Source organism: Chlorocebus sabaeus, chromosome 13, assembly GCF_047675955.1.
Source record: "Chlorocebus sabaeus isolate Y175 chromosome 13, mChlSab1.0.hap1, whole genome shotgun sequence".
In the NCBI taxonomy this organism is placed as follows: Eukaryota; Metazoa; Chordata; class Mammalia; order Primates; family Cercopithecidae; genus Chlorocebus; species Chlorocebus sabaeus.
In genome coordinates this window covers 10,545,126-10,557,327 of record NC_132916.1, presented here as the reverse complement: position 1 = coordinate 10,557,327, position 12,202 = coordinate 10,545,126, and the positions used below count along the sequence as shown (strand labels likewise).

The 12,202-nt window shown below is 51.8% G+C and overlaps 1 protein-coding gene across 2 annotated transcripts in view; it reads left to right on the top strand.

Annotated features, from left to right (window-relative positions):
- The first annotated feature begins 726 nt into the window (after window positions 1-726).
- SLC22A1 (solute carrier family 22 member 1) overlaps window positions 727-12,202 on the top strand; it is a 35,187-nt gene continuing 23,711 nt past the window's right edge. For both annotated transcript variants that reach the window (XM_008007742.3, XM_008007741.3), the window contains exons 1-4: window positions 727-1,331; window positions 7,799-7,902; window positions 9,846-10,000; window positions 11,577-11,745. In XM_008007742.3, coding sequence (XP_008005933.2) covers window positions 921-1,331; window positions 7,799-7,902; window positions 9,846-10,000; window positions 11,577-11,745 — 839 coding nt within the window. In that variant the 5' untranslated portion in view covers window positions 727-920. The remainder of the gene's footprint in view (window positions 1,332-7,798; window positions 7,903-9,845; window positions 10,001-11,576; window positions 11,746-12,202) is intronic.

Sequence of the window (12,202 nt, the reverse complement as noted above, 5' to 3'; positions counted from 1 at the left end):
AAGACTACAAATTGCGTTCAATGGACTGGGTGCAGTGGCTCATGCCTGTAATCCCAGCACTTTGGGAGGCCAAGGTGGGCGGATCACCTGAGGTCGGGAGTTCAAGACCAGGCTTGCCAACATGGAGAAACCCCATCTCTACTAAGTATACAAAAATTAGCCCGGCGTGGTGGCCCATGCCTATAGTCCCAGCTACATGGGAGGCTGAGGCGTAAGAACTGCTTGAACCCAGGAGGCGGAGGTTGCAGTGAACCAAGATCAAGTCACTGCACTCCAGCCTGGGTAACAGAGCAAGACTCCACCTCAAACAAAACAAAACAAAACAAAACACCCAAACTGGGTGCAGTGTATACTGCTTGGGAGATGAATGCGCCAAAATCTCACCAATCACCACTAAAGAACTTGCTCATGTAAGAAAATAACACCTGCTCCCCCAAAACCTATAGAAAACAAACCTAAAAAAAAGACTTAAATGGTATCATGGAACTAATTAGCCAAATACAGTATCTAGTACCTGGCTGTCACCCAATACTTGTCTCATACCATCGTATCTAGAAAGAGAATAGATATTCTCTTTGGAAGAGCTTTAAGGGGGCTGCTAGGAGGTTTGCACGGCCTGCTCTCCTGCCCTCCTCTTGCTCTGCGGCTGAACTCCAATTCTGTTCCAGCTTCGACCCCACTGACTCGCTCCCTGACAAAGCAAACATTTGATCAGGCAGCCACGTGCATTCTCCCATTTCCTGAAACCAGCACCATGGGGTAAAAGATTATTTCTACTTGGTTGCCTTCCAGATGTTTCACACTTGGACAGCAAACTGATTTCAAACCACTCCTTTTCAAAGATCTCTAAGGGAGACATTGCACCTGGCCACTGCAGCCCAGGGCAGGTCTGGCCACGGCCATAAGCGTGCTGAGCCGTCATGCCCACCGTGGATGACATTCTAGAGCAGGTTGGGGAGTTTGGCTGGTTCCAGAAGCAAGCCTTCCTCACCCTATGCCTACTGTCAGCTGCCTTTGCCCCTATCTGTGTGGGCGTCGTCTTCCTGGGCTTCACACCTGACCACCGCTGCCAGAGCCCCGGGGTGGCTGAGCTGAGCCAGCGCTGTGGCTGGAGCCATGCGGAGGAGCTGAACTATACAGTTCCAGGCCGAGGGCCTTTGGACGAGGCCTTCCTTAGCCAGTGCAGGCGCTATGAAGTGGACTGGAACCAGAGCGCCCTCAGCTGCGTAGACCCCCTGGCTAGCCTGGCCACCAACAGGAGCCACCTGCCACTGGGCCCCTGCCAGGATGGTTGGGTGTACGACACTCCTGGCTCCTCCATCGTCACCGAGGTAAAAGAGCCTCTGTAACACGGGAGTTCCTGGGACAGGGAGAAATATAAAGCAAACCCTATGAGGTTCAGGTCCACATCAGGAAAAAGGTAGGGGGCTGTGTTTATCGCGCACTTAGTGGCTGTCTGGCTGTGTCCTAGGCACGGGGCATTCTTTTCTCTAGTTTAATCCACCACAAACTCTGGGTCTTTGACGAGGACGCTGAGGCAGGAGAGACCAGCCAGCACAAGTAGGGGGCCAGTTTGCTGAGTCGCTTGAATAGGATTCGGCTGGGAGACCAGGAGCCTCTCTGCCTACCCCACTGGCTTCTCCCAGAACTACCAACTTGCTCTGGGCCCTGCTTCCCCACCAATAGTACCGTGGGCCCCCTGCTTCCACTCAAGAGCAATGACAATTGACCTAAATGATGGTGCTGAGGTGGCCTGGAATTGCCCTGGCTTGGGAGTGAGAATGTGTGGTGGAATCCCAGCTGTGCCCCTTATTAGCTGAGCATCACTGGGTAAATCACTGCCTCTCTGAGCCTCATTTCCTCATCAGTAAACCAGGGATGAGGGCAGCTGCCTCATAGGGATATGAGGTTCAGCTGGGATCTGTGAAAGCACTGAGCAAACCCACACTGAGTCACACCGTGCGGTCCGATGGGGCCTCTGGGATAGGGTGATGGCCTCAAAAGGGCCTTGCTTGAGTAGTTTACTTGATTATTTGAGCATTTTGCTTTGAGAATCTTTTAGTAAAAAGTGTCACCACATTTTTTCCCATCATGAGCCCGTTTGAAAGTATTGCATGGTAACAAGTGTGGACGCTTGATCGGCTGGAGAAGCTGTGGGCCAAAGCCTGTCAGAGCCTCTCTGTTAGTAACGAGCAATGGCGTGGTTTTGGCGTGGGCACCGCTTCCCTGAAATAAGAGGTAACCGGGTCCTCCCTGCTTCTGGTCCTGCCCAATTGTCTGCCCCCACTACCCTCGCCCAAGCTCTCAGGGCTTCTTGAGTCTCTGCTCTTCCTCTCTTCCCTTTCCTGAGTGGTTTCAGTGGTGACACATTTAGGGCTATTACTGGAGGAAAGCATAGGGTCCCTCCCCTCTGGGCCTGAGCATTGCTTTACCTGCTTGCCTGGAGCAGAGCAGGTGCCAGTGCGACTGGCTTTACGATGCTTAAGAGACATCTTGTCTCCAAGGCATCCACCAACAATGGATGACAAGTTAGGCAGCCTCCTTCCAGGGATCTCCAACCGTCTGACATTCCCAACTGGGAATCTAGAAGCAGACCAGGATGGGGACATGTTTGTTCTCTGGGACTGAGACATACTCTGCTTTGAGGAGATCAGATGTGATCATTCCTCCAGTCAGACATCCAGCCAGTATGTGCGGCACGCTCCCTCTGTTCCGGTGCAGGGGTGTGATGCCACAGGGGAGATACAGAAGAAGATTGTGAGGTCCCTCAAGGAGTCTGCAGTCTTGTGGGGACTGAGAGGGGAGGAGGGTGGCCAGAATGAGACCAATGTTCATTTAATGACAGCCCAAGGCCACCTGTGGTGAATGCCATGAGCAGGGTGGAAAGGAACTGGTGGGGTCTAAGAAGGCAGAGATCTCAGCTGCTGAGCTCTGATGTGATCATGGATGTCTTCTGGGAGGCAGTGTCTTTGAGCTGAGCCTCAGGTGGTATTTTGACCAGCAAGGAGAGGGGACAGGTGGGAGGGGAAGTAGATCCCAGATCAAGGGGAGAGCTTGAGCCCAGGCTCAGGGCCCAAGGAGTGTTTGCTGCATTCAGGGTACAAGGAGCCCCGATATGAAGGTCGTGATATGAGGAGTTGCGGGGAGAACACTGGTGTCTAACCTCGGGGCCAGAACATGGAGTGCTTAGTGTGGGGTTGCCAGGTGTAATACAGGATGCCCAGTTAAATTTGAACATTTGAACTTCAGATAACCCAACTGGATAAGATACTTACGTCCCAGATACTGCATGATATTTGATACTGGGATAACTCAGACTGCAAATATTGCATGAACATACTTACCCTAAAAAAAGTTGTTTATCTGAAATTCAAATTTATCTGGGCATTCTGTATTTTTATCTATGAACCTTGGCAACGCTACCTCAGCGCCCAGTGAAGGAGTTTGGGTCTTATTTAGGCAGGCAAGCAATGTGATCCTAGCTGGACTCGTGAATGGGTGGGGAGGGGTGGTGGTGGGATTGGAGGCTTTAGGAGAGGTAGAGAGATGCTTGAGGAGGCCAAGAAAGAGTCCCGGTGAGAAGTGTTGGCCAAAACATTGTTGTCGTGGGAATGAAGGGAAGACACGATGTAAGAGATGCCAGCATTGTTGGGACTGGGGAGAAGGAGGCGCAGCTTGGCAGAGGGCTCTGGCTTGGGGAGTATGTGCAAATGGAGCTTCTGAATGCTGAGCTGGGAGCCCCGGAGAGGCAGCCATTTGGGCAGATGGAGGGGCCTTGTAAGAGGGGACCTTGGGGTGCAGCAGGAGCAGGGAGACTGGGACAGATGAGAGAAGCCCGAGAGTGCTTTAGAACAGCCTGCCTGTCCATGGTAGCTGTGGAGGGGACTTCCAATAACCCCAAGATATAGAGCCCTGGGGAGGATTGTGGGAATCCTGGAACTCTGATGGCCAGAGACGGTGAAGAGGATGTGATTACAGGAGAAAGTGTTCTTTGGAACTCTGATGGCCATAGTGAGTTGGAAGGGTGGTGGGATTCATGTGAAGATTTTCTAAGGTGATTGGAAGCCTGGGGGTAGGTGGGAGGGTGATAGAAACTGGTTCCTGGGTAGGAATGGTCTCCCACTGTAACCCCAACTTCCTTGACCCCAGTTCCTCCTCCAAAACTGAAAATTATTGTTGGGGAATCAACCTCAGTTTATTCACTTCTGCAGAACTAATTTTTAACCTAGCATTGCCTTGGACATTGGAACTTGCTTTAGGAGGGAAGATGAGCTAATTTGTTTGAACACCAGGTTTAACACCCACCCCAAGGCTAGGTGCTAAGATCATGAGGTTCACTGGGGGAGGAATGTGGGCATTTTCCTGGCTTTTGACTCTCCCAGCAAGAGGATCTCCTCTGTCAGTCCTGGTTTCAGCCACAGCCCCACACCAGACCAGGTGTCTTCCATCAGCCATGAATGCTGAGGAAGGGAAAGGGGTCTCAGGCCAAGGGAGACAGAGGTAGTTACATTAGTGTTTCCCAAACTTGGCTTATCCTCAGGATCACCTGGACTCCTATTTGGGACCCACTGAGGCAGAATCTGCAGGGAATCTGTGGTTTCACCAGGACCCTGAGTGGTTCTTGTGATGAAGCAGTAGGTTGCTTTATAACGGTGCCAGAAAGAGCTGCCCCGGCCCTGGTGAAATCCCAGCAGGAGCAGCAAGTGGGCTTAGGCGATTCCCACCCTCCATCCCGTCCCTACCTTTGTGCAGCCCCAGCTTCTCCCAGGGCCTGGCCTGTCTTCTCAAGGTGCACAAATGTGTCGGGGTACTCATGGTTGGGCTGGCATTTTGGAGCAGAGGAAGCATGGCAGGTTTACAAGCTTTGCAGGTGGCTCTAGAAACATCCTCAGGGTAGCCTGGGGGCAGAGTCAGTTCTCTGTGGTGTTGGAAGGTGGGATGCTCTCCAGCTCCAGGAGCTCGCTGGCTCCATACGCAGTCCTGGGGCATAATGGCAACAGGGTGTTTCAGGAAGGCGGCAGCCACATCTTACAGAGACACCAACTTGCAAAGATTATAATGAAAACCAGAAAAACAATGGCTGAGAAGGGAATAAGCTGAGGCCCCAGGTAATAATTGCACATCTTTCCCTGACCCCTGCAACTTGAGTGAAATCCTGTACTGTGGACCACACGGGTGGAGGCTGCAAAGAGAGAGTTGGGCAGTTGGAGACACAGACCCTGGGAAGGCCAGATAAACTCAGGAAGGATGTGTCCAGGTGTAGTCTAATGGCAGAGCACAGGGCAGGCAGGAAGAGAACCACAGTTGAAAAGAGTTATACATCAGGTGGGTGACCTGGAAGGTGCTCCATGGAGAAGGTGTGTTTTAAGCTGAATTTTAGAGGAAATCAACATCGGGATTGGCAGAAAACATGAAAGTGACACTGAGCAGTAGCTTGTCGCACGCCCCAGAGCTGTACCACCCACGGGAGCAGACGCTGGGGTCTGGGCAGAAGGCAGTTACTAGGAGAGGCTTGTATTTGTTTCTGAAATTCAAGTGGTAACACAGAGTTTAACCTATATTTCAGGAAAAAAGAGTGCTCATGTCAAGGAACTAGTCAGGCCATCAGACAGAACCCAGGCTGGCTGAGTTCAGAGTCCTTGAGGCTTTGAATATTGTTTTGTTTTTGAGACAGGGTCTCACACTGTCATCCAGGCTAGAGTGCAGTGGCTCGAACACAGCTCACTGCAGCTTCAACCTCCCGGGCTCAATCGATCTTCCCACCTCAGCCTCCCAAGTAGCTGGGACTACAGGCACATGGTACCATGTCTGACTAATTTTTTCATGTTTTGTAGAGATGAGGCCTCACTCTGTTGCCCCAGCCTGGTCTCAAACTCCTGGGCTCAGGCAATCTTCCTGCCTCAGACTCCCAAAGTGCTGGGATTAAGGCGTAAGCCACTGCTCAAAGCCAGTTCTGAATGTTTGACCCCAGGATCGGGGCATGGCATGGCTCAAACTGGCAACTTCAGAGATTTGAGGGTTGGAGGTTGGGGTAGTAAAACCTGTTTCTAAATTAAAAGGGTTTATTATTTATTAAAGCTGTTTGCATGTGATTCCTCCCCTCCAATGCACACAGCAGCCCTATGGGTGTGATGGAATGGGTACAACACACGTTTCAGACAGGGAAACTGAGGCCCAGGGTTGTGAAGCGACTTGCTGCCATCACACTCAACAGTGTTCTGGTTAGGGAAGCCATGGACCTGATGCGGACAGAGCAGTGCAGAGGGACAGGGTCGGGAAGGTAGGATGTGTCCCCCACCCACCAGGAACTGAAGGGGTCAAGAGGCCCCCACCCAACACCCTCTGTTCTCCCCAGAGTCCACTCTTTCCGCCTGTCTCAGCTCTAAAGAGGAAGGGGTCATTCTTCTGCTATCCAGCCTCTACCATGTCTAGGCATGTGCCAGTGTCACCATGCTCTATGCTGGAGGAGGTAGGACTCTTGGATGTCCCTCCACTCCTGGTTTCCTTCCCCAAGGCCTCTAAACCCAGGAAGCATCTGCCTTCTCCAAAAACCCAAAGAAAACAAGCCCTTTGCAGCAACCCACGCTTGTCTTTTCCTTTGTCCCTGCCACCTTGATATCTCCCCTCTTCTGGCTTTTGGTGCATGGGAGCCTCTGATGTTCTTCTAACCCTCGGTCTCACCCACATGTGACCCTAAGGCACGCTCTATCTCAAGGCAACCCCACTGTCTTTGCTTCCCTCTTCTCGGGTTGCCACTCACAGCCCCAACAGCGACAATAGAATGTACAGAATTGTTGGTGGCACTTATATAACTAAATATATACTAATGAATATGTAATTAATGAAGGATCTTTGGCCAATTCCGGAAAACATGTCTTTCTCTTGGTACATTTCTGTTTTGGAAAAATTACCTCCTTGGCTATATTTCTTTTTAGAAATCTTACCTAGCAGTTGTGTCTCTTTTGAGAAGACATTTTGCTTTCTTTTCCAAAGACATTTTGTCCTTCAATAACCAACTACTAATAGCAAGGCTGTTGACAACAGCCTCTTTAACTACTGCATGATGAGAGTGGTACCAGGTGTTAGGAATACAGTTGATCTTAGAACAATGTAGGGGCTAGGGACACCAAACCCCTTTACACAATTGAAAATTCACATGTAACTCTTGACTCCCGAAAACTTAACAGCTAATAGCTTACTGTTGACTGGAAGGAAGCTTTGCCAATCACATAAACAGCCAATGAACACATATTTTGTATGTTATATGTATTATACACTGTATTATTACAATAAAGTAAGCTAGAGAAAAGAAAATGTTAAGAAAATAATAAGGAAGAGAAACTATATTTGCTATCCACGAAGTGGAAGTGAATCATCATCAAGGTTTCACCCTCATTGTCTTCAGGTTGAGTTGTCTGAGGAGGAGGAGGAAAAGAGGGCTCCGTCTTGCTGTCCTGGAGGGCAGAGGAAGAAAATGTGGAAGAGGTAGAAGAAGAGATAGGCATATTCAGTGTAACTTTTACTGAAAAAAAAAAAAAATCTATAAGTGGACCCGTGCAGTTCAAACCCATGTTGTTCAAGGGTCAATCGCATTTGATATTTGCTGAGTGATTCATCAGAAACTTTGAATTTGTCTTATGAAAATGTAGTAGGAGAAAACTCTGTGAAACAGCCCAGGGATACCAAGTTTCGTGAAACGCATTTGCTTTGCTGAAGAGAGGATGGAAGGGTATAGTCCTGACTCTGTACACATCTTTCTGTGCTTTTGGTCCTCCTCCTGCTGCGGTGTGACTGGCAGTTCAACCTGGTGTGTGCTGACTCCTGGAAGCTGGACCTCTTTCAGTCCTGTTTGAATGCGGGCTTCTTGTTTGGCTCTCTGGGCATTGGCTACGTTGCAGACAGGTATGTAAAGGCCAGTCCAGGTAAGCCTCCCCTGACTGCCATGAGAACGGATTCTAAGGGACAGTGGTGGAGAACATGACCAGTTGGAATCAACTGCAGAAGCTGCTGGAGACAAGACACAGCAGACCCTGCTTTGGGCTACCGTGGGGCTGCCAGGGGAACGGTGGAGAGATCTGAGGTGTGTTTCAGGGTCGAAGTTGCATGCGGATTCTACAGTTGGTGGGCTGAGAGAAAGGGAGGACGCAGGAAGGTTGATGCTTCCAGCAGGTGCATGTTCGTGAGGCCATTTTGAGATGAGAGGCAGAGGGTTAGGAATGGATTTTGTTTCAGCAGTTGATAGGGGAGAGGTTATAGAGGAAGCTAGAGCTCTTAGAGATGTTAGGTTTGGAGATGTGTTGCACGGCCTGAGACATCTATGAAGAGATGCCAAGGAGCCACTTTGGTATGTGAGTGAGCTCTGGAAAGGGATATGGGCTGGAGTTCAATATCGGGGATTTTTCACCAGTAGTTGCTATTTAAGGCTACACAGCATATCAGGATGCGCTGGAAGAGGGTGTCGAGAGAGAACTGCAATGCAGAAACGTAGGTAGGGAAAGTGCCTTGGCAAAGGAGACGTAGGAGAAATGTCAGCGAGATCAAAGGACAGCTGTTCTCCAGGGCACTTGTGGAAATGCACCAGGAGACCCCGAGGAGGAAGGGTCAGAATCTGCTGTGTGGGGCGGGGCACCCAGGACAGGGTGGTTGGAGAAAACTGGAAGGCAGGAGCGTGGAGTTGCGTGGCAACTCTTTAAAACAGCGTGGGGAGGGTCCAGGATGAGGACACCAATAGGGGAGGGAATCAGGGATGCAGGAAGAAGAGAGGGGCCGGGGACCTAGGCCTGGTGGGGGTCTGGGGCCTAGCTCAGAGGTGGAGACAGAGAGAAGGGACAGAGAGCCAGGTGCTGCTGCAGGAGACATGGGGAGGAGACAGAGCCAGGCACTGCCCCAGGAGACAGGGAGAGGGGATGGAGCCAGGTACCGCTGCAGGAGACAGGGAGGTAGGACAGAGCCAGGCACTGCCCCAGGAGACGGGGAGAGGAGACAGACCCAGATGCCGCTGCAGGAGACAAGGAGAGGGGATGGAGCCAGGTGCCACTGCTGGGACTGAGCATCCCTGGTTAGAAAACGTGGCTTCTGTCAGAAGTTCCTATGTTCTCATAAAGGGTGAGGGTTTACTGGCTGGTTTGGGGCTGTCCTGAGGTGGGGTGGAGGTCTGAGGCCAGGGGACACAAGGTAGACAAGTGAAGTGGCATGGTGGAGGCAGGTGAGGGTGGCAGAGGGGGGGACGGGGTTGGCAGGCGGGTGGGGAGCACGGATGAGTGGGCACACCGCATGGCCTGCCCTTGACTTCTTTCCTTGGCTCTGGGAGAACGTGGGGTGTGGTTGAACAGATTGGGTGGGAACAGTGTAATCCTAGAGAGTAATCTGCCCATTTCATTCCTGGAAAAAGAAGAAGAGAAACAGCCTTGTATGGCTACACTAGCAGAGCTGAATATGGCACAGAAAAGCTTCCATGATGGTTGATAAGACTATGGGAGGAAGGAAGCCTGGTTTGGGTGCAGCCTGACCAGTGGCGATAATAATGATGCCATCTGCTAAATATGAAGATAAGGTGAAGGGACAGGCGTGAGAACTGGAGAGGGGCTGCGGGCACTGCCTGGCTGAGCTGTGATGCTGCTGGGAGCACTCAGACTCCTCTTCAGACCCAGCAAGGCTGGAGAGCTTGTAGGGACAGATGAACAGTCTGGGTGGTGCACTGGGCACTGCTGTCCTGATAGACCCTGTAGTTTCCCAGGACAGTGGTGCAGTGTCCTCTGACTGTGACCCTTGGCATTCCACCATGAATGTCTGACCCCAAATTTCAACCTCTCCCACCTGCCCTCCATGTCTCCTTGTCTCTGAAGGTTTGGCCGTAAGCTGTGTCTCCTGGGTACCGTGCTGGTCAACGCCGTGTCAGGTGTGCTCATGGCCTTTGCGCCCAACTACATATCCATGCTGCTCTTCCGCCTGCTGCAGGGCCTGGTCAGCAAGGGCAACTGGATGGCCGGCTACACCCTAAGTAATTATCATGGGACTGAGGCCAGGTCTCGGGGTAGAATGGGATGGGCCTAACGTGGGTGGGGGGTTGTTTGTGGGGTCAGGGAGCTTGCGGGGGCGCCAGTTCCTTGTTGTTATGTGACTAGGGCAGGACATGGGCTAGATGATGGCCTCCTGTCTTTTTGTGTCTGAGACACTTACCTTATTACTTAGATTAGTGATCTATTAATCAACTGATGTATTCGGAGAACAAGAAGACCCCATGCTGATGCGCTCACAGCAGTCGGGGGGGGGGGTGCAGAAGAGGAGATAAGTGAGAGAATATTCTAGCATCTTACGTAAGAAAGAACCAGCAACTCCTTAAAAGAAATACAGCAAACTCGATGGGCTTGAATGGCACTCAAGAATTAGGAGAGAAAACAGGAACAAATAAAATAAGGATTTTGAAAATCAGGATTTTGAAAAAGTTGAAGTATCAACCAACATGAGGAGTTTTACATATCAGCCTTTTTTTTCCCTCTTTCAAATATTCTACAAAGATTAAGAATACAAAACAAAAAATCCTTTCCAGGAGGGAAGCAGCCTAAGAGTTGTCTGTCCTTCCCCAGGCCAGGGCACGGCAGACAGCAGTGAGGATTAGCCACGCTTTTACTCCTTTGTGGGGGAGAAAAAAGAAATAGCCATGTTTTCTCATCTTCGAAAACAAGGTGCTATCACTTGGCATTCTGAGAACTCATTCACTAGGGCCAAGAGGATCCACCTACGTTCCTGCCTTGAGATGCCATGAGCAGCCTGGTGAGGCTGAGGTGGCTCAGCCCCGTTAGTGTGGAGCCTGTGAGAGCCTCTGCTGCTAGGCACCCTCCCACACATGGTTAGGGGGTCTGACCCAGGACCACGTCCACGCTCCAACACCACCCGCAGCCCCTCCACCACCCGCAGCCCCTCCACCCACAACTCCCCTGATTTCCTTTTCCCCTTTTCATTTTTGTTCCCCTAACATGTATCACGCTCTAACACAGCATTGCATTCTCTTATCTGTGATGTGGATCATCTGCCAAATGAGGCCTCCGAAGGCAGGAGTCTACCTCCTGTGCTCACGATGTACCCCAGACACCTTGAACAGTGCCAGGTCCCCAGTAGGCACTCAAAGATATTTGCTAAATGAATGAACGCCCCTGGGGTCCTGACAAATATTCCAGCTGAATCTGGAGCTTCTGGAGGAAGGCGCTGGGGAGGAGAGGCCCGTGGACTGAGTCCTGAAGCAGGCAGAGGGGAGTGCAGCTGGTAAAGGAACATGCAGAAAGGGACGGTCAGGGAAAAGCCAGACAGCGAAGCAGCCTGGTGGATCTCTGGGGCCTTGGTTTGATGGGTCCGGGGCCCCAGGGAGAAGGGGAGGCGTGAGCGCGGCTGTGATTTGGCAGAAGGAGAAATGGGAGACACACAAGAGAGAAGCCTGGGAGCAGGTGGGGCTCGCCAAGGCCGAGTGGGAGCTTCTGCGGGGAGACAAGCTGGACTGGGGCCGGAGCTTCTGAACGCACAGCGACGGGTTTTTGTGCTCCTGCGAGGAACCCGCATAACGACCACGCTTCCTGTTTCAGTCACAGAATTTGTTGGCTCGGGCTCCAGAAGAACGGTGGCGATCATGTACCAGATGGCCTTCACGATGGGGCTGGTGGCGCTTACCGGGCTGGCCTACGTCCTGCCTCACTGGCGCTGGCTGCAGCTGGCAGTATCCCTGCCCACCTTCCTCTTCCTGCTCTACTACTGGTGAGGCCCTTCCTCCCGCCTACGGGGAAGGGGCGCCGGCCACCCTTCTGGCTGCACTTTCTGTCCTCTCCAGGAACCAGACTCTTGGAGTGGGGGGCACCTACAGGCGGTCTTCCAAAGGCCGTGGTGTCCACAAGCATAATGCATAGGGATGAGCGGAGCCCGGCGCTTCCCACACGCATGATGCATTGGGATGAGCTGGTCCCGGGGTTTCCCACACACATGACGCATAGGGATGAGCGGAGCCCGGCGCTTCCCACACGCATGATGCATTGGGGATGAGCTGGTCCCAGGCTTTCCCACACGCATGATGCATAGGGCTGCACAGAGTCCGGGGTTTCCCACACACATATGGCATGGAGCTGCGTGGAGCCAGCGCTTCCCGCCACTTGTACTGTTCAGGTTGTTCTGTTATGACCAGGAGGCCCTGGTTACATGTGGAGCCATCCTCAGACAT